We start from the raw sequence: 22,905 nt of genomic DNA on the forward strand, positions 1-22,905 counted from the left end.
GGAGTTCTGCTCCCATCAGTGGATTTATCAGGAATTATAGATGGAGGAGAAATTACTTTGAACTGATTATACCATTTGTGCTATTGCACACTGATTTTACAGTAAAACTAGGCCACAAAACTGGAAGTGAGCGCACAATTTTGTTTTACTGAGCACTGTTAAAAACAGCATTATCAAACCTTTCAAGATGTTTCTGTCACCATGTGCTGGTCTGTCTCAAAGAAATAAAGCCCCACTTGCTTTCTTTGACAGCACATAATAAATTGATATAGTTCAGTTGGGGAGTTGAAGCATTGAAAATAATGGGGCATAACATTCTAGGGTTAACATTTATTCATAGATGATGCAATTAAATAAAACAGGCATTAACTTCAAGGTCAGTCAGTAGAGTAATAAAAGTGAATATTTTAATTGAATTGTAATTGCTTCCCATTGATACATGTGAGTTAAGTAAAATAGATGTCAGTGCCACGAATTATAGTTCCTTTCCTAATTAATTTCTTAATTCTACATATAGTCATCCAGGCCCTGGACCTTGTTGTTGGTTTATCCACCCATCCAGCTTTCTTCATATCTAGTTTCATGGAGGAAAAATCTGTAGGGTGTGGTTAAATGGAATGTACTGAGAATTTACAATACATTATTCTTCTTTTTAGTGTAAATCATTTTAAGAATCTGAATCAATCTACTCCTTTTTTTAAAGAAAAACGTACCAAATAGAAGTGTAGATTTATATTAACTGCTTTGTAAGTATGGTTGGAGATACTTTGTCACAGTAATAGTAGCAGTAGATGTACAGCTTCATCTATACATGCATACCATTAGAGATTTGAGATATGGATTACTGGTTCTGCAAATTACAGGTTACATTGGTTCTTGATGCCTTTAGCAGACAGTTTCTGTTCACTCACAATACAAACCTATTGGAAACTAAAGGAAAAAAATACTTTTCAAAAGAAAGACAAGCTATCCAAAAATAGAATTCTACTGAGAAACAGAAAGCGTACATTACATTTTCACAGATTTTCAGGTAGGTGTGGGATATTCTAAAGAGTTCACCCATAGTGTATACATATGCAATTTATTTGTATTTTACATACTACTTATATAATAGTTTATTTTAAGTGATTATTTTGGGTTCATTAAGGGGCAGTACAATAGGTGTATCCTTCCTAATATCAAAGAGAAGTTGTGAAAGAAATAATGTGTTGGTGTGTCTGGTTCTGACAACTTTTTCCTTTCTCACATGTTTGTAATATAGCACTTGGTTTAAATTTAAAATAAACTAATTTGTTTTTATCAAGGAAAGGAATTGCTTTTCTTAGAAAAGTAATTATGTTAATGAAGAATGTTATTGTAGATGTGTGAAATGAGTACTGTACCATGGTACTCATTATTATTCATTTATTTTAAGAGAAAATGCTTGTTTAGCCTAATACCTTTCCCATTAAAATCAAGGACATAATGCTAAGCTGGTGTAAGTTGGAAGATATTATCAGAATTATTTGAACTATTGAAATTAAATGAAAATATTTCAAAATAATTTCCATAAGCATAAATTACCATCTTATATCTAGCAACACACATTTTTAGTCTGTTAATAAAGAGCAATAAACCAATATTAAAAAAGAATAGAGGGAGAAAAAAACCTCAGTCCTCTTTCACTTTAATTATTAAGCAGTTTTTACAGTGTTCCCCTAGATAGTAAGAGAATTTTTAATGTGCTTTAATGAAATATTTAAAAACTTTCTTAATGTTTTGAGATCTCATTCACTCTAACTTGCTTTAGTTTCACAGGAATTTAAATATACCAAGACCATCATTGTAAAAATTAAAAGGCATATCAGCTATTCGAACTCATCAACGACTTTATAAAATAGTATATCATACATTTATATAACAGCTTTCATTATCAATGATCTAAAGTGCTTTGCAAGGTACATACTTCAGAAATTGCTTCTAAATGGAGTCATTCTGGTGGCAGCTCTTTAATGATACCCATTATTGTATAAAGCAATAGAGTAGGAAAAAATAGACAAGAATTGCAATCAGTAAAAAAAATGAAACCACAATAATTAAGAGTAGTAAAGAGTGTGAGCACTGAAAATTTACCAGTTTTCCTTCACTTTTAGAAGTCACAATTTTTGTTTTTTCTTATTTACTTCATATATTAAAACCTTTTGACCACTTAAGTATCCTAGTTGGATTTGGGATTATTTGGTTGAAGAAGATGCCAGCTCTTGAAACAGTTGTTCCTGGCCGTTTTTTATCCCACTGCTGATTTCTGCCAATTATTTGACTTATTCTTAAAAAGTGATCATTTAACAGCCATGAGTTGGCTTGGCAAAACTCATGAAGTCAGAAAGCTGAAAGAGGAACACAGAGGAGCAAGTTAGAGGAATTATCAAATGCCAGTAGAGCTTACTTTTTTTTTCCAAAAAAAATAAATCAAAATGTAGGCATCATACAGAATATTTTGTGATGGATTAGAAGGTACAATATTGAAGAATTCTGTAAGTCTTGAGTTTTCTTTATATATCCATCCCTTTTAAATCTTACCTTTCTTCCATGGGTAACGCACACACAGAATGTGATCCAGCAAAATAGTTTTTATTATGGAAAACAGTCTGTGTTCCTTCCACTAATTTGCAGGAACTATAAAAAAATTAACTTGTATTTTATTTTAATAGGCATTGACTAAGGTAACTTCTGACTCAAGAGGTAATTTCTATGTAGTATTTTTGTTACCGTGAACCTGTATGTTTACTTCACTGGTTAGTGAAATTTCTAAGAAAGGAAAACAGCAGCTTTTCCAGTTGACACACAATGAAAAGGTAATTGGCCGTATTTTCCCACAAACACAGAACCCAGTTCCCCAGAGGGGTCAAGAGAAAATTCTGACTAAGTATATTTTTTTTAGGGTAGAAATTATTTTAAATGCAGTAGGACTAATTTCTAAGGGAGACATGCTACCTTTGGGAGCTGGGGCGGGGGGGATGCCACCTTTCTTTTTGTCATAACAGAACTTTATAAAAAATATTTTTACACTTTTTTTTCCCCCGCAGGTTTAGATCCAGATAAGCATCTAGGAAAGACACTGGATGAAATGGAGCCTCATCTTTTGGAGGTGAGTATTAGTTAAAGGATACTCATACTGGTAAAGTTACAATTAAAGTAACATAGGCAGAAATTCAGGAAAATGACCTTAATAAAAAATTACTTGGTTACTTTCAGAAATTAGGTGCTAAACCAAGGCTTGTCTTTGTACGTACAGTATAAGCTTTATGTGTACTTTCAATATGAAAAACATTATGGAGGTAGTTCACAGGTGTGCCAGCATCTTTAAAACAAACTAAAGGCAAGATAGTTCAGCAGTAAAGGAACACTAACTTGTATGTCAATATGACAAAGCTAAATAAGCAAGGAATGGTAGTGGCAAAAATCATAGATGATACAAAACTTCCCCATCTGAAGGTTTGCTACCATTTTTTAGGTACGTAATTTCAAATATTGAGTAAGTTTATTGCTAAGGATGTACTTAATTCTATACAAAGGGTTATATAGTCCTCAAAGCAAGAGAATGCCTGTAGGCAGAGCTAACAGATTTATTTAAAGAAAAGTTAACTAGGGGAAAAAAAATAACCAGAGTTTTTGTACACAAGTCTTTGAGTTTGATGTAGGAGCATCAAACATCAAGCTAAGCACAGTTTAAGAATAACAGCTCTGAAAGTATGTTTTCATATACTGTCTGTGACAAAGCCAGTTTACCACAGTTCCTTGTCCTCCAGCCTGTTAAAAACCCACCATTATTTACATGTTTGGCTATTAAAAGAGTTTTACTGTAACTTTTATGAGTGTAAGCTGTCTAAATTTGCCCAAAACGATCTCCTAAAAATAGTTTTTGTTGTTAATCTGGGTAGTTACTGTTCAGCCTGGCTTTGTAAGCAGCTTTTCTGAAACAATTAAGGGCATGGCAAACTTGCAGAAGAGAAAGAAAAAGTAACCAGAATTTCTTAGGAACTGTAAAAATCTCTTTTGCCGCTGAAAGGCAGCAGAGTTAAATCGGATTTGTATCTTGAGTTTAATTTTGTTAGTCATTTACATGGCTGGAGAGGATAGACAATTTGTACTTGGCAAAGCTGAAGAAGAAGAATGAAGGTCCAGAACGTTCAAATAGTCTTACTTGAAGAGATTGTTGTTGGCCTGTTCTTAGCTTGAAGTTTGTTGCTTCTGCTTCAGAGCTGGAGAATCTGCCCAGAAATCTCCCCTCTGCCCCACTATATAAACTATGTAAATAGTTGATATTAAAATCCTCTTCATTGTCTCTTTTTCTAAGTCTTGCTTCACTTATATGTTTAGATCATCTCAACTACAGCAAAGATTCAGAATACCAGGGGATGAGAAGGAGAGGTGTTTTATCTTGCTCCAGAAAAAGGGAAGGAAGGAAAGCAGGGAAATAAATATCTTCCTAAATAATTGTAGTGCAGGTAAAAAAACAGTGGTAGAGACATACAGTAGGACTACACAAAAATAAGTATACATTAACTACATGTAAAACATTTGTTCATATTGTGTCATTAGCAGATGCTTTATTTCATGGGGTGATAATGAAGGTATATTTAAAACAGTAAATAGTTTGCTAAATCTAGGGATATCTGTAAGATCCAAGAACAGTTAGAAGAGGGAGTGGATTTATCCTTTCTGGTAAGTATAGATTGGATTTCTACAGGAAAAAGAAGGAAGAGAGAATGGGTTCACCACTTCAAGCATCGGTGAGCTTTGCAATTTAGGTAATATAATCTGATTGAGCAGTGAGCAAACCTTGAGTTGAAAGGTGTATTAACATGGCTGTTTGGCTCAGCTAATAAGCTGACGGAGAACCAAGGTCCACAAGTTCAGTTCACCACTTGTGAACATGGTTAGGCTGCTTCCAGGAGCTTGACTGCTAAGCTGGCATTGTGCTGTGCAAACGTGCTGGACTGGAGTCTTCATTTCACTCCATGTTTGTGTCATAGGCCTGCTGTGGCACTGGAACATTGTATAGTGCAAGAAAGTAACATTATTGCAGAAAAGCAGTTTTACTGACATTAGAAGTCACGTTCTGCATGTACTGTAGAAGTGGCTACTGATTGCTAAATTCCTAGAAAGGTTGTTTGGAAGATCTCTGGAGTCACGAGGAAATAACACATAGTTTAAGAGTAGGGTAAACATTTAAGGGCTCCTCCCCCAGTTTGTTGCTGCAGATCACTTAAGCAATGTTTCTGTCTACCAGAGCTGTTTCTTTAGGAACTTGGTAAGTGACAGCTAAGGAAGGATAAAAATTTGTGATCATGAAACAATGAACAATTTACTGTGCAACAGATTTAACAGAAGCATCAACTTCATTGTAATATTAATTCCATACTGGTCAGTCACATTTGGATGAATTAATGTTTGTATGGGACTAGTTAAATAAGCCAAAAGGAGGAAAGTGCAGTCCCTGCATTCACGGAAAGCTTCTGTTCTCAATATTCAGGTTGCAGCTTCAGTGGGGCTGCAGGGTGGGTAGCTACTCACCTCAGTTAAATCAGTAGTCTTGACTTTCTTTAAACCTGTAGCAGCAAGTATTGCAATTTTAGTTATGTTAATAGAGAATCATTAAAATAAGGCTTAAGAAGTGTTCTTCTCCATTTCATTTCACCATCATTCATTTTAAAAAGAAAACAATAAACTAAGAAATCCAAAAGTACCTAGTATTTTGGGGAATTAAATGTATTCTTCCTGATGTTTGATAGCTCAAATGAAGTGGTTCTTACTTGGTTTCACTGAAATTCTTCTGTCATGGTTTAATACTTCTCAAAATCCCACATTTGCAGGTTTTATCTTTTATCGATACAACAGTAAGCAGAGCAACGACTGCGTAGCTTAAGGTGTAGAACTGGTAGGGCATTCTGACCCTATTGGAACTGGCTGTCAGGCCAGATTATTTGTTCATGAGGCTGTTTCTTGTGCATATGCATGCTATGAAAGTCAAAGTCAGTACAAATAAATTGTTTTTACTGGATACTTAGTTGGCTTTAAGGCCTAATAAAACCAAATCATTAACTATAAACTGAAGAGAAATGCTTAGGTTTATAATGTGAAAAATACTCTTTTGCAAACCAATGAAGTCTTCAGCATCAGAAGTTCTGGTAGACAGAATGTGAGAGCAAGGAGTTCACAGTTTTCAGTAAGGAGGAGAAATAAAATTTAATATTCTGACCATACCAAAGCAAACACCATAATAAATTAATTTTTAACATCCCCCAAACTGCCACAGTTTTATATACTCTTGTATCTTTGATTTGTTTTGTATTATCAAACCAGGAATTTCAAATTTCACAACAAATTCCTTGGAATTAGTTGTTGTTATTTTTTGCTAATCTATACTTTTTCCTATTCTTGTGGGATTCTCTTTTGAGTACTCTATTGATATCTAATGTAACTTTACGTTGTTTGTTCAGCTAGGTGGAGAGGTTTACCTTACAGCTTTTTCCCTAGTTTGATGTGCAAGTTTGTGAGAAATTTTACAAGTTCTGTTTAAAATTAATTAAATAGTATTCTGTGTGTTCTTTAGTTTTGTGGGAAACCAGTTTATATTTTCCGAAGTTCAGTGCTATTGTGGTTTAACCCCAGCTGGCAACTAAGTACCACCAGCTGCTCGCTCACTCCCCTCCACCCCAGCGAGATTGGGAAGAGAATCAGGAAAAAGGTAAAACTTGTTGGTTGAAATAAGAACAATTTTATAATTGAAATAAGATAGAGTAATAATAATAATGAAAGGGAGAGAGAGGGAGAGAGGAATAAAACCCAAAAGAAAAAAACCCCAAGTGATGCACATTACAATTGCTCACCACCCACTGACCGATGCCCAGCCAGTCCCAGAGCAGTGATCGGCAAGCCACGGCCAACTCCCCCCAGTTTATATACTCAGTATGATATTCTGTGGAATATCCTTTGGCTGGTTCAGATCAGCTGTCCTGGATCTGCTCCCTCCCAGCTTCTTGTGCACCTCTTCACTTGCAGGGTGTGGGAAACTTGATAAGTCTTTGATTTAGAGTAAGCGCTACTTAGCAACAACTAAACATTAGTGTGTTATCAACGCTATTTTCATACTAAATCCAAAATAGCACTGCACCAGCTACTGAGAAGAAAAAACCTCTGTCCCAGCCAAAACCAGGACAAGTGCCCAGAAAAATGCCAGTGTTGAATATAAGATTGTCTTTGGTATTGAACCACAACATACATGACGTGTTCAGTCATTTGGGATTGGTAGGTTATATCCTGCTTTACATTCTAGCATGTATTCACAAAGTTCAACTTCTCTGATACTAGTGATCAGGAATTAGGACTTCACTTACTTTTTATACTAAAAGTTTACTTGTATTACTATATCAAAATCACCTTGTATTACTATAATGTGCCTATTATAATTTGTCTTTTGGACATACAAGAAATAAGCATAAAGTAATAGTTTTCTTTTTAGAAAAAAATCTGTTGTTGAGGCATTACAAGAGGTGTATCAATGATAATTAAAAAAAAAACACAAAACCAACAACAACACAAAAAAAATCCAACAAAAAAAACAAAAACAAAAAACCAAACAAACTCACCACCCAGACCTGGTTTCATCCACTGAATTATTTAACTTTGGAAAAATGTATTGTCACCTAAATTTTCAGTCTTCTGATTTACTTTAGTTTATGTGTACAATAGCAATGATAATAATTACTGACTTAAAGGTTAGGTGTTTTTACTGCTGTAGCAGCAGAAAAACCAACAAGGATTGAGTGGGAAAAATTGTGATTTAATTTTGCAAATTTTTTTTCTGAAGTTACATACAGAAGGTTGAACTTGTGAGTACAATGATGATCTGCAACTCATACTTTTATCAGGGGTGAATTTTATTGGCTCAGGACACCGGCATTGTGGCAAGGAAAGTTCTTGAATTACTGCTTTTTTCTAAATGGTAGATCTTTGATTAATTAATGATGTATGGTTGCTACATAATTGCTAAATTATTAAATTGCTTTCATGTCCCACTGTTTCCTATATACCAGGAGCCCTAGCTTTTTACAGTAAAGAATTTGTTGGCAACTTGACAAATCTCAGGGGCTGCTCACACTCTCCTTAGAATTTTTTATTAGAATGGTATATTATGGTTATGTTTTTCTGTACTATCTCTGCTAATAAACAATAAGAAAATGTTTAGTCATTTCTATGCTTGCCTTAGAAGTTGATGAGTACTTCTTGATGTAAAGATCATTTCTGTAATTATACAGAGATTGCTAAGTGTTACAGTTTCTGTCTGGGAGCACAGTTTTCACTTCAAATAGGAAGCACTTGAATTCATATCTTTTATCTTTGCTTACTAAACTTAAATGAGAAAGTCAGCTTTAATCCTTGTGATTCATTCCCATGGTAGAAAGGGATTGTTCTTCCAGTTATGTTTGGGCTGATCCTTTAATATACCTTGTATTTCATTCTGTATTTGAGTTAAGATTAGGTTTGTGTGGTCTAGAAGATGTTTTCATCTTATATTGCTTTTGGATTTTGAATTGGACTTGCATTTTAAGTTAAATGTAATTTGTGAATTTGCTGTTTTCTGGCTTATCTGAACTAGAAGGCAGATTTAGCAATCATAAAATTTAGATTAGAGTCTAAGCTGTTGTATTGTTATGAATGTAACATCCAACTTGCAAAACAAAATAATTGGTCTTCAAAAAATGTTAATATTCTAAATGACTAAAAGGCAAAGTTCTGTTGTCATTGATGACATTTAAAAAATATTGCTGACTTTGTTAAATGAACATTAAGAATCTGTTCTATGAGCTGCTGAATATCCTCAGTTCCTGTTGACATTAGCGGGAACTGAAAATCCTTTAGCACCTTGTATAATTGGTGTCAAGAATGATCTTGAAGCCAGTGACATTGCAAATTAGTATTTCCCACAACAAAGATAGGAAATAGTCTCACATCTTTTGAGTATTCAATGTTAATTGCCAATAATTATTCTAGGCACTGATGTTTACAAGCAGAGCTACCAGTTTTGAGAACAGTCACTCCTTGTATTCACTCTGGAAAGGTTACAGTTAGATTTTTTCTAGTTTTTTTCTCTTTCACTTTTTTAATAGTTTTGCGTAGGGTTTTTTGCACTAGAAGCAACAACAGAGGAAGAATAAAAGGTTTTGACTAACTGTTTTGTAGGTTGTCCGTTCTTGTTGCATCAACATTAATTATTCTTGATGTATTTGTCCTATAGAAACCTTGTTGCCATTGTTGACAGATGGAGTTCTTTTTTATGTGAGGAGTGTAATTTTTTAATGAGCACTTGATTAAAGGTTTTCTTCTGCTCCTTTTCTTTAGAAGAAAATGTGAAAGAAAAAATGAAAAATACCTCTCATAACAAGACATTGAAAAGTGATTTAATATATGTTCCAAAAGAGATTTAGATTTTACACCACCACACAACTAAACAGTCACATAGAACATTACCAAGATATTATTTTCTCAGAGCATTTATACTTTTCTCCAAAATAAAGGCTGAAGAGGATTCAGGCCTTTTGTTTAACTAACTGAATTTTAAATTTAAAATGTGGTGTTTGACTTTATGAAAACATTCAAGTTCATGTATTTAATTTTCTTCTGTCACACCTAATTTTGAATTATTTTTGTCAGCTAAGGTGATGGCTGAACTTGTAAACAGTCTTTGAACTATAAAAATAAAAAACTTTGAAAGAGAGCTGTAAAGTAACACAAACTATACATTCAGCCTCAACAATAAAAATACAGTCTCTTTGAACTATAAAAATAAAAAACTTTGAAAGAGAGCTGTAAAGTAACACAAACTATACATTCAGCCTCAACAATAAAAATACAGTCTCACTTGAATGTATCAGATAGACTTGCTCCACAGATATTCTGGTAACCATATGAAAATTGAATGTGCAATGCCTAAATAACCCAGTCTCATGCTTACATAAAAATAGATGAACAGATTTAAAATTGTTTGCTAGCCCCAGACAGACTTTTTCAAACCCTCTCCTACATTTTGTGGAGAACTGCATTGCTACTTTGACTGTAGAAGCATCATGGGTGGGCATCTGTTCCTCTAAGGAAAAGCATAAGGTGGTGGTTAAATAAATATTCCCAATAGTAACATTGGTGTTTGCAGTGGAGTCGAGGCTGCAGTTCATTCTTAACAGCAGAATGTTAGTGCTTGCTTAATGTGAACCTGTACAGGACTTGGCTTGAAGCAGCTAGTGCTGGGACACTTTAGAAGGTGATATAATCTGCTGCTGAGGAGATTAATTTCTCCTGCAGAAAAAGGACGAGTGTCCCCATGGTCCAGCATGGTACAGGTGCTTGATTACTCCCTATCAGTACGGTACATTAATACAGAATTAAAGAATTCAGCATCTGTGCAGTCCTTACTCCAGCAAAAAAACTTTCTTCCTGCTCCATTTATAAAGCAGGGAATAATTAAGACAGTCATGTTTCTCATTTTGAATGTCTTGGTTTATGTAGTTATGTGTTTTAGGGGGATATCCAGAGCTTCAGGAATATTCATGAATATATGTGTTGATTTAGAAAGTATATTCAGTACGATTTATAAATGAAACAACATATTGCTACCTCTTTAGATCTTGCTTTGGCTTTTTACTTAGGGAACTCTTGTTGGTTCTAGTTGTTAGAATTTTTTCAAAGAACAGATATTTACCAAAATATAGAATGTAGTTGTTGAATCTGTTGCCAAAAATTGTGTTCATTGTATATTTCTATGTGAAGTGTCGCTACTTGCGTTGATTTACAGTTCAAGTTTCTCACAGAAGTGAACTATCTGTGCTAGAGAAAGATAGTCAAATACGGGAGTCTGAGCAACCTTTCGTGGCCACTGAGGAATAATGATTAAGAATTAATTTGTTTATCTGAATGTTACAGGGCCAGTTCTAATATATAACGTATTGGTAATTTTTAGGTCATTGCAATACTCATACAAAGAAATCAGGAACCCTTTATGTTATATCTGGGCTTTTTTCAGCCTTGTAATAAGTAGTCTTTTAGGAAGTGCACCTTGAAATTTTCAGCAAAATGTATTAATAGACTGCTTTAATTTTAATTTAAATTTTAATTTCTCTTTTGTGATAGCTTTCTGAGAAATATGGAGTCCACGTTTGCGGAGAAGGTGGAGAATATGAAACGTTCACTCTGGACTGCCCTCTATTTAAGAAGAAAATAGTTGTGTAAGAAACAGTTTCTTCCATTTCCTTATGTTAAAGTAATGGTAACATGTTCACATTTAGCTTGGGGCAGCTTTTGCTGGCAGAGGTAAAACATGTCCTCTAAGTTCACACTCACTTTGTTTAACACTGGCAAAGTCCTCTGAAAACCTAAATCAATACCTGACAAGACGAGGCCTTCATAGAGGGCTATAAACTTTTCAGACATTTGCACTTTCGTTTACTTGCTGATTACGGCCTGCAGTAAAACTGGTACCTACACACTGACACTTTTATCCTTTCATGAAGTGCGAATTGCCTGTAATATTTATCTTTCATTACAGCTACATTTGATAAACTGCCACATCAGTAGCCTGTGGGTTCCATTAACTGTGTCTATGTATGTGTGTGTTTTAAGTTCAGCAGCTTAGAATGACAACAGTAAACATTTTTCTTCAATTACTAGAGGATATTTTAAATACAAACTTTGCATGAATCCATCTCATTTACACTGAGTATTTATTCCTTTGACATAAATTTCTAAAATCTGTGTAGTGGGATATGGAAACTATTTGTGTCTTGATGCAAGGTTCTTATTAGTCTGTTAAAGAGCTAAGCCTGCTTGATTTGAGTGAGATGTTTTGACTGCTGGTCCTTTTCTTAGCCAAGTAAACAGGCTAGCAATCATGTATTGGTGATATTGGTCATCTTAGGGAAGGTCAAGATTAAGGAGCATATAGACATGATTAAGGCTTTAATGGTGAAGGTCTGTTTGTTTCATTTTTCTGTAAGAGTGGGATCTGTCCTTGTAAGGAACAGAGAACCAAAGCTGTTAACTCTGTTTCATCGCATGGCATTTGGGAGAAGAGCAACAGACAAACTGGTAAAAGGCATGGCAGCTGCTCTAGCAGATGTCTGCTGAACCATTGGTTGACTGGAAGATACATCCTCTGGAGTGAATTAAAAAACTAGATAATCTGAGTCCGGAGATACCTCCATGCAGGAAAGCTATAGAATTCTTTAGTAAAAAGAAGATTCAGAAAGTAACAACGTAGAATCTTTAAACTGGATTTAAATTCATGGATGGAAATACGAATGTATGGGCCAGGAAACAAAGAGTCTTGAAGAAGATTCTCTGAGGGGAACCAGGTGCTAGGTAGAAGCCATAGTTTGTCAGCCAACCTGCTGAGTAGTAGGAGCTGGAAAGTTGAGTAGGAAGTTAGAATAAAATGTGTATGATGCTTGGGTACATCTTATTGCAGATAAACTTGGGAAAAAAGGACAAAACTCATCAGTATGCCCTCAGAATCAGATCAGTCTCTTCTGGCAAAAAAGAAAATACTGTGAAATCATTGCTAGAGCATGATTAATTTTTGCATTCGAAGTCTGATATGATTTCTGTTAAACTGACAAATTCTTGTCAATTCCAGTAGGTGTCAGAGGCCGAATTTTGTGAAACACTGTCATTTAGATTAATACTACCCATTACCAGCCATGTGGCCTATTCAGTGTTTATATTGCAACACTTGGAACAAAAAGTATACTTCAGAAAAAAATAGGTAGATTTTAACTGAAAGATTAAATGTGCTTATGTCAGTGTTTGCACTTAAATGTGTTTGATTATTTACATTCTTTCTGTTTATTTTGAGGCTTATGTTACAATTTAAATTTGGGAGTTCATTGGTATTGGATGCATAATTTCCCATCCTCCTTTTCAAAGCTGTCTGCACAGATGCAACAGATTGGAGAAAACTATCTCAAATCTTATGAGAAATTCTTGATTGATGTAGTGTGGAGAGGTGTGTTTGGGTTTTTTTCACAGAATTTTAGGAACATTTTTAGGAAAGTACATCGTGCCATTCGTTTCAGATCAACCAAATACCAGTTTAAGCAGAAATATCTTATAATATATTTAAAATGTATTTCTGGGTATCAGTGGTTTAATGACCATCCAAGCAACTAGGAAAAGCTAAATGAGAGGTGGTTTGGTTGTATTTATTTCTAATAGTGACACTCCAAATAATAATAAAAGTTGACAATAAATGCAAAAAAAAAATACAGGAAAAGACAAATACATAAATCAGTGGGTATTTAATAATAAATATATGGCACAGCAGACTGTTAAAGAGTTACTCAGCTAGTCCTAAATATCCATTTCCATAATGGAAACTGAATAGCTACACTGGCATTGTGTGTTTCTGGCTTGATTAGCCCTGCTTAGCTCTTACATTATTCATGTTGTAAAGACACGTCCTTTGAGGGGCCATTCATGTGAAATCTATTACTTTATGAACTTCTAAAGAAAAATATATTATAGATTCTTTGTCATTAAATAAGTTGCAAGTTTCTTTATTTTCTGCTTTTCATTCTTCTTTTCATATACCCTGAATCTGAACAGACTTTGTAATTGTATTGTTAACTATGCTAGTATAGTTTCCAAATGTTTAGATAGCCATGGTTTTGGTATACACCCTGATACAATTTTTGAAGCTTAAATGCAGTTGTAAGAATTACAATGTAGAGGTTAAAACTTGTCAGGATTTTTAAAGTCCCTAAATTCCAGACCTCCTTAAAGAGATCTTCCTAGAGAAGGTTCTTAGGAAGACATTGAAGTTTACTTTTGCCACCGGAACAGGTATGATGTATTAACCTTGGCTGGCTAACTGGTGACCACCAAGCTGTTCTCACTCCCCTCCTTGGCAAGACAAGGGGAGAAAATAAAATGAAAAAGCTTGTAGATCAAGGTAAGAACAGAGCGACGGCTTGCCAATTACTGTAATAGACAAACCAGAGTCAACTTGGGAAAATTTATTTAATTTATTTCAAATTAAAAAAAACCCAAACACTAGGATAGTAAGAAACAGAGACAACTAAAAACACCTCTCCCCACCCTGTTCTTCCCAGGCTTAACTTCACTCCTTTGTTCCTGACTTCTATGCCCTCTCCACTGAGCAGTGCCAGGGGATGGGGAACGGGGGTTGTGGTCAGTTTGTAACACTGAGTCTCTGCTGCTCCCTTCACACTTTTCCCCTGCTCCAGCCTGAGTCTACTCCATGGGCTGCAGTCCCTCACAAACTGTTCCAGCATGGGTGTTTCCCACGGGGCAGCTCTTTGAGAACTGCTCCAGTGCAGGCCCGTTCCATGGGGTACAGTCCTTCAGGAACAGACTGCTCTAATAGGGGTCCCCCATGGCCCACAGTTCCTCTCAGAAACCTGCTCCCACATGAGCTTCGTTCCACTGGCCACAGTTCCTGCCAGGAGCCTGCTCCAGCATGGGGTCCTCCACAGGCTGTAGTTATGTATATCTGTTCTGATGTGGTCCTCCGTGGGCTGCAAGGGAACAACCTGCTTCACCATGGTCTTTTCCACAGGCTGCACGAAACCTCTGCACTGGCACTTGGAGCACCTCCTCCCACTCCTCCTTCACTGACCTTGGTGTCTGTGGGGCTGTTTCTCTCATGTTTTTCTCACTCCTGTCACAGCTGCTGCACAGAATTTTTACCCTTTTAAAAATACATTAAGAGGCATCACCAGTGTTGCTGATGCCCCTTGGTCTCTTCTCATAGTGGCCACCCCTGCAGACCACCCCCCAATAACAGAACCTTGCCACATAAACCCAGTATGACAGGAGAAAATCCAATATGCCTGTCACTTATAACACTACTTTCAGCTAGTGTTTTCACTGGTTAATGTCTTTGTCACATTAAACTTGTGACAAAATATATTTCTACAGTATATCCTTTGAAAAAGAAAGATATATGGTAGTACAGGAAAAGAAAAATATAACCTTGATGTGTTACTTACTATGGAGAAGTGGGACTTTAACATAAGACTATATGATGAATTTTGCTTTTGAATATTAAATTGAATTCTTCCCATTCTTCTCAATCTTAATTAAAAAATATGCTTCACAAAGGAAGCATGGCAGATTGAGTGAAAGACTTGAAAATAAACAAAATCTAGCAGTGAAAGCAAGATCTTAAAATCAAAATAGTCAACCAAGTGTCAGATGGGGTTTTATCTAGTTTTCCCAGGTAGACTTTTGTAATCCATTTGTCAGCTTTCTTATGCTCAGTATTTGAGAGGTACGAAGCAATTCCTGTCCTTTTTACACTGGTATTTAAAGTGCAACTGATTGACACATCTTCAAATCATAAAGATATATTTGTCATCTTATGTGAATGCCATCTAATATCTACCCTTATGATAAAAGCTCATTTGTATTTATGGAACACGGAATAGTTTGTGGGGGTTTATTTCAGGTAAATTGGCATATTTGAAATATTTGGGAAATATAACTTTGCTTTTATATACTTTACCATGAACTCTGTGTTTAGGTTTCTAAATTCTAGGTTTGGAGTTAAGAACAAATCCGTAAACAAAAAGAAATAATCATGTACTGAGAGCACTGATTATAGTCTCAGACTTGCTCTAACTTCTCATTGTTGTCCTGTGAAAATGTTGTGCAGTGTTTTAAAATGATTGGATATTTCCTAGATCTTCAGGGAGACTTGAGAGATCAGATGGTTATGATTTCAAAAAATAGATAATTAGGACAGTTTTTCAACTATTCTTCATTGTTTTTCAAAGTCTTCTGAAAATGTTCAACAGAGTTCCTGTGTTCCCATCACAATCAAACATGAATCACTTTTAATTCAAAAGACATACATTAATGACCCTGAATTTTTGTTTTTCCATTCTGATGCAAGCTTTTCTGATAATGTAGTTTTAAGTAGATATGCATCACTGGTAAGTACCAGACCTCCCCATACAGGACTTGAACAACAATCAAGAAATGTTTACTGAGAATATCCTCAGACATTGAGGATACCCAGGTGCCAGGTACCACTGAAGTCTGGGTGTCTGTTTTATAATTTCTAATTATATATTCCTTTTACTAAATATTTCCAAAGTTATTTTCTAATTGTTTCTGTTAGAAGACACCATGATCATTTGAAAAGAATGATTTTAAACTTAAAGGACTGTCTTTAAGATATCTTAAAGAAATAAGTGATATTTTAATCTTGAAGAATCTTGATAATAACTCTCAAGAATGAAGCTGAAGGCTTATTTATCAAAATACTTTAAAATTTTACTAAAAGGGAAGTAGAGCTGCTTATGTTAAAGGTATTTCTCATTATTGTGCAATGTAGTAATGATGATTATGTTAAGCGTTTTGTTATTTTAAATCCCCAAACACATTTTCTAGAACAAATATTTCCATTAATTTTACACTTTCATTGAGTTAGTGGAATGTGGCCAAGACTTCAACTGTTTCCAGTTTGCATGCGTTCTATATGGCATTACTAGAAATCTATCTCATCTCATAGAATACTGTGAAGGTATCAAGGGCACTGCGGTTTCAAGAAAATGATCTTTGTGTCCTTAGCCTTACTTAAAACAATTTTCATTTTTTTTGGTATTGCATCTGAGTTTCTCTTATGTTTTCTTTGAGTTTCTCACTTTCAGATGTTTGTTTCATAGAGCTACCTTTTTCTTAAGTAGTAAAACCATGCAGATGGATATAACAGATACTGCCTCTTGTGAATCAAAGTGCGACAGATTGTGTCTGTAAAAATGAATACTAGAATTAACTAATTTGAATCAGCACACAGGAAGTTTGTCATTGTTACCCACACATTTGGCATTAAAAAGTTGTGTCTAGTAGTCTTCAATATCAGATGCAAGATCAGTTTCTCAGTGTGAAATATTGTATCTTGTTAATACTTCAAGAACTAATCCCTGGAGCATTAATCAAGAAGAATGGACTTTTAAAAAAATCTCCTGTTGATGAAATTAAAAGATTGCTTTGCATATTATTCTCTATAATGTAAAACATAGTGTCATTTATACTTTCATAGACTACAGCTAACTGAATCTCTCAATACTGGTGTGGAAGTATGGGAAAATAATGGAAGATGGGGGAGGAGGATTGTAAACATCCTCAAGTGACTTGCAGCTGGGGTGTCAAAAAACACATAGATCATACTAATTGTTGTTTGGCCTTGTGTGTTGGACAAGTACAACATCGTGTTTAGGTAACATAGGCCTGTGATAGACTTAGAGGCACCCTATCGAACAGGCTTGAGATTCCTGCCCTGCTGTGGGAAGGGTTAAAACGAAGTGGTAAATTACGCCTGCGCAAATCCCTGCAGGTTCAGTCATCTTCTAGCATGGGCCGAGCTCCGCGGTGCCTGTGTGCCTGCTTTGTGCCTCTGCTCAGGTGCTGCTTTGAGGATCCCCCAGCTGGTGAGGTAACGAAAATGAATTTACTCTGCATTTCATCTGTGGTTTTGTGGTTGTTCCTGCACCCTGCCCATGCTGGCTCACACAGGAAATATAGAATGGGATTAATACATTTTCAATGAGTTAACTTGGAGTCTGTGTTAAACAGTGACTAAATATTGTCTATATGTAAAATTATATACAAATATTTGATGATAAGCATTTTGTATTTCAGAGATTCAGCCAAAGTGGTTATGCATTCAGCTGATGCATTTGCACCTGTGGCCTACCTTCATTTTTTAAAATTACATCTGGAGAATAAGGCAAGTAGATTGCAAAAGTTATCTTCCTTTAAAGCTATATGTATGCTTTCTATTTTTATGTTGCTTTGTCACAGTTTGGGGTGAACTTACATTTTCTCATGTGAGTATGCTTTCAAATAACAATGTACATATTTAGTTGAATTTCAGAACTTGCCATAAAGAAAAAACACAAATGATGCCTTGTGTCAAATGAATGAATGGAGGTAGTATATTTGTGTAGCATTTTTCATCTTGAAACCAGAAGGTGCTCAGCCAATATGGTTCAATCAAGCATGTGTGTAACCTGTGCAGTACGGGCTAGGCACACTGTGGAACACAGATGTATTAGGAAACTATGAACAGCATTGATTTGCTGGGGAGTGGCATCTCTTTTTGCTGTTTCTGATCAAAAGAGGATGATTGAAGAACTTCCTGACCCACCAGTGCTTGAGTTTTAAACGCAATGTTTTTTGGTTTAGTTTTTCCATATGAAAGATACACCTAATGAATGACTTCCAATCATGCAGAGGTTATACTGGTCAAAGATCTTAAATGAGTTGTTAGCAGTTCACTGGGATTCATCCTCTTAGCTCATGATTCCATAGAAACAGCAGAACAGGAATAGGAACTCCTAGTGGTGTAAATATTGCAGACTTGTATGGGAACCAGAACTTTGCTCTTTTTCTTTTCATTATTTTATGGATAAAATTATAATTTTTTTCCCCTCCTGAATATAAGTACTGGTATTTTGTTGAAGAGAGTGCCTCATGGTCTTCCTACTACTGTTGACATCATTTTTGTATAGGATTTCCTACTTCCTACAGTGAAGGTCACTGAACTTCTAGGGGCAGGGATTGTTATAGGATGTTATTATATTGGTATTTTACATTTCATGTCTCTTGAATGACTACATGTCCTGAATTTCTTTCAATTCATGCCTCCCCGCCCCCTTTTAATTTTATTGTTTCAAACAGATAAAATACTTGTACATTTTTCTTCCATGATGGCCTCATTCTTGCCTTGGAAAGTAAATTATATTTCATCCTGTCAATTTCTAGTTTGGGATTTCTTTCGAAAATAAAACATTAAATATTTGTGTGGGAGGCTGTGAAAAGGATATCAACTAACTATGTGAAGCAAAACCAAATAGGCTGAATAAAGGAAAATTTTGGAGTGGGGCATGGTAGGGAAGAGTGATAATATATTAATATTTCTTTGGGGGGAGCTGACTTTATTGCTCATGGCAAACTTGATGCTGAAATGCACCATACATCACTACAATGTGACAGGCTTGGGAAAATGAAAAACATAAAGCTTTACATAAATCAGGAAAAAAATCATATTAAAATGCATAACATTTTAGATAAGAATCAAGATTTTACTTTTATCTGTTCAGAAGCTCTTTTCCCCTTCTTATGTAGATGTTTTAGATTTGGTTAAAGCCTCACAATTTCAAGCAGTGGTGTAGTAAATCATATTTCAAATCCATTGTAGACAAAGCTGTCACACTCTCAAAGGGGTAAGGTTTACAGAGGCTTGCCCTGGATTTTGGTGTCTTGTATAATGTCTTGATTAGTTAAAAGGAAAATAGTCTATTTTCTGAAGTGGTTGTATCATAAGGAAAAGCATTAGAATATTTTGGCTTTAAATTATTCTATATCACGACAAAATAAGCTAAGTTTTCTAGAAGTTATGAATATGGAGAACCAGTCAGTCTTTTAAAGCACAACTCATTACTAAGTTAGCACCATTTAACTGCGTAATGATAAAGAGATGCCTTCAAGATTTATGTGCTTGTAGTACTGTACTTGTTCTCACTCTCTGGTGCTTACAAGCCCTACAAAAAAAATCAAGTATCAGTTCATAATCCAGCACTTAAAAGCCAGTCCTACAATAATGAATCACTGCAGGGAAGAACCGCTTTACAAGGAGAACTAATTTTAGTTTTGGGCTTTCGAGGGATTACTGAAAATTGGGCAAAAAATACTCTATTATGAACAATGTGTGAAAGTAGCCACTTGTGTAAGCACTTTGTATAAACCATTAATAGACTGCACAGTGATGTGTAATTCTAGTAAGTATTATGACATCAGTTTTGTTATCATTCCAGCTGAGAGATACACATATATTTAACTTTTAATGTATATTCATTTTATCTTCGTCATGTGCCACAGGTGTTAATTTTACAGTCCTGAATTTACTTTTATAATCATTATGCAATTACAGCTAGTGTACCTTAGTCTCTGCTGTCTTTCCTCCTCTATAATGCATTTTCTTCAGCTAAATCTCTTCATGTTTAACTACAAAGCCTGCATAGAAATTTGTTTTAGATTGTTTCTGGCAGCAAAATGAGCCTTTGTGCCTGGGGGAAGATAACATTTTACTCACTGTTCTGGTTTAATACATTACTGTGCAACTTCAAGATGTGGTTTTGCATAATAATTGAAGCTTTTTTTAACACACTCTCTTTTCTTTCATTACCAGTGATACAGAAAAGGTTAAAGAGATAAGTAAAGATAAGATTTTATCTTTATTATTTCATTATATATTTATCTTTATTAAAACATTATTAAAAATCTGGTAAACATGGCTTAAGATAACTTTTTTGTATGCATTTTACACAAACTTTAATGCTAATACTTTTACACAAACATAATAATGCTAATAAAACACTAATGCTCAAAATTTGGGAATGCCTCATTTACTTCATGGTAAAAACAAAGCCACCACTGTGATGTACACAATACAGATACCTAGCTTCATCAGTATTTTACTTTGGCAATAAGACTGTCATTTTGTACATTTAAAATGTAGAATTTTTTTATTGAGGAGGAGGCAATTTCTGAAGCATATAGCAGAATCTTTAAGTCAAGTGTCTCAGCTTTTTTTTTTTTTTTTTATTTATTTTTTAATATTTTCAATTAGGAAAAAGTACAGCTGTGAAATGATTTTTTTACTTTGACAGTGCAATGAACTTGCAAAAAAATTTTATTTTCCCCATATATATTATTTATTACTCTGCTAAATCGTGTTGGCTTTTGAATGATCAGAATCAGAAATTAAAGCTGTTGGAGCTTCTGCTAATGTTAACATAATTCTGATGGCAGTACTGAACATATTAGCTATCATTCGTGCTTTAAGATTTGCTCTTTTCCATATTTAAAAATGAATATTTTGTTTCCCAAGTTCCAGTGAGGAGAAGCATATATGCCTCAAATAATACAGGCTGTGAAACTGCAGCCCATTAACTTAGGGTTTGTCCAGAATTAGAGGGAGTCATGTAGTTTTATTTCTACACTTGGCAGAAGAAAGGAGCCTGATTGTCTTTAAGAGATATAGAAATCATGCCTGCTGCTGCTCTTTCTTGTAGTTTATAATTGCATTATATTTACCTATCATAAGTGGATATTGCGAGGCTTATTTGTTTTCCTGTTTATAGAAGATCTTGACCTGTTTGGATGGAATGCGTCTCAGAAGTGCAAACAGTTATGTCCCTGTTAGACATCAGCAAATCTATTTCACTGGTCAATTTGGAGATGATTTTAGACACACTTGTAAAAGTTAGAAAAGGTGGTTGAGAGATATTTACATGCCTTGTGTACTAAAGGAGCGTGATCCTGCAGGTTAGATTTGATTTAACTTTGTAGCCTCTTTCTGTCCAGTTCCTTCTGGCCTGAGTTTAGTTGATGTCCATTTAGGACTTTAGCTGTAGAATTGTACTTTCTAAGTGATGTCAGGGGGAACAAGAAGGAATTTCAAGTTGCAAAATATGCTTTGTTGGTGGCATTGTGGGTGGCATTTTTTGAATACTTTTGTCATCACTGAGTGATACTTCTCCTAGGTAACCTTTAGCTTCCCTTCTTCGTCATGAGATTGTAGATAACCCCTGTATCTATGTTGTCAAAACTTTATAAGAAATAACTGCCAAATCTTTTTGTAGACTGATTTATTTCAAACACTAAGATAATAAACAAAGGATTTTCTTTGCTACTCCATTTGATTGCAGAGTCAATCCAGTTCTCTCAGAAAAGAGACTTTTTTGTTCTCTTTTCATAATGACGAGACTTTATTTGGAAGTCTTTCGGAGTAGAGGACTTTCTTTCATTTGTGTCTGTTTTGTACTTGAAATACTGCAAGGAGATGTATGTATGTGGTCTCTCATTATATTTATTTCAATGAGTTCTGTTATCAAGGTACACCACAAAGAATAAAGAGATCATCATAGTCTTTTCTTATGTCTTCTGAGCTCTCTGCCCCACTGTATTATCATTGCTGATCAGTGGGAGAACCATCAATTTTGGAATTGTGTTGTGATAGGTTTTTATACCAGTTTCTGTAGTGGAGAATGTAAGCTTTTTAAGAAGGCAATCTGTTGTTTTCGTAAAAGACCACTGCATGGAATTTCAGCTATATCAGTCAAAGTCCTTGCTCCAAGGCTTTTTCAACAGGATAATTTGGATCTTGGAACACTTGTGCATTCGCTTAACTTCATTCTGAGCACACTTGCATCAATGACATGAGTTATGTGAATATAGTTAAGCATATGCATGCATGCAGGCTCTGATCCAAAATTAGGTTGGTATCACAATGTACAGTGGGTGTGGGAGAAACAGTGTAACAAATGAGAAAATATATTGCTTTTGTGAAGTAACATGAAAATGTTATGTGATTAAAATAGGTTCTATAAGATTTAATTAAAATGTCATTATAGGCAGGCTTGTTTTTTTTGTTTTTAAAGTGATGAGAATCTTATTCAGGGAAAGTTAGTCTGTCTGTGGCAGTCTATAACTTTAATTTTTAGCTTCTTAGATCACTTTCGCTATCGACAGGAATGGAAGACCAACATTTGTATGAGATTTGAATATAGCTACTAAACAGGGTCTGGCAGCTCTATTTAGGCTGGCATTGAGCCTGTTGTTCTTCTAGTGCCAGATTCCACACCTAATACTTCTGCTGTAGCCTGCACCTGTGCCGCTGCAGAAAGTGATTGATTTCCTATGTTTTTGGAGCATTGTGGGAGTCAGCCTTGAATGAATGATTGTGATTTGTCATAGGCACTGAAATCAACAGTAGTCTATAATTATTTTTACGGTCATTGGTGTACGTACGAGATGTAGAATTTGTAGCATTAGAAGTTTCCA

At 35.1% G+C, this 22,905-nt stretch overlaps 1 protein-coding gene across 4 annotated transcripts in view; it reads left to right on the forward strand.

The window, feature by feature from the left end:
- DPH6 (diphthamine biosynthesis 6) overlaps window positions 1-22,905 on the forward strand; it is a 210,330-nt gene that overhangs the window by 60,208 nt on the left and 127,217 nt on the right. For all 4 annotated transcript variants that reach the window (XM_040601797.1, XM_040601798.1, XM_040601799.1 and 1 more), the window contains 3 exons: window positions 3,066-3,127; window positions 11,167-11,261; window positions 17,698-17,785. In XM_040601797.1, coding sequence (XP_040457731.1) covers window positions 3,066-3,127; window positions 11,167-11,261; window positions 17,698-17,785 — 245 coding nt within the window. The remainder of the gene's footprint in view (window positions 1-3,065; window positions 3,128-11,166; window positions 11,262-17,697; window positions 17,786-22,905) is intronic.

The sequence above is a fragment of the Falco naumanni genome, chromosome 7 (genome assembly GCF_017639655.2).
Source record: "Falco naumanni isolate bFalNau1 chromosome 7, bFalNau1.pat, whole genome shotgun sequence".
Classification (NCBI taxonomy): Eukaryota; Metazoa; Chordata; class Aves; order Falconiformes; family Falconidae; genus Falco; species Falco naumanni.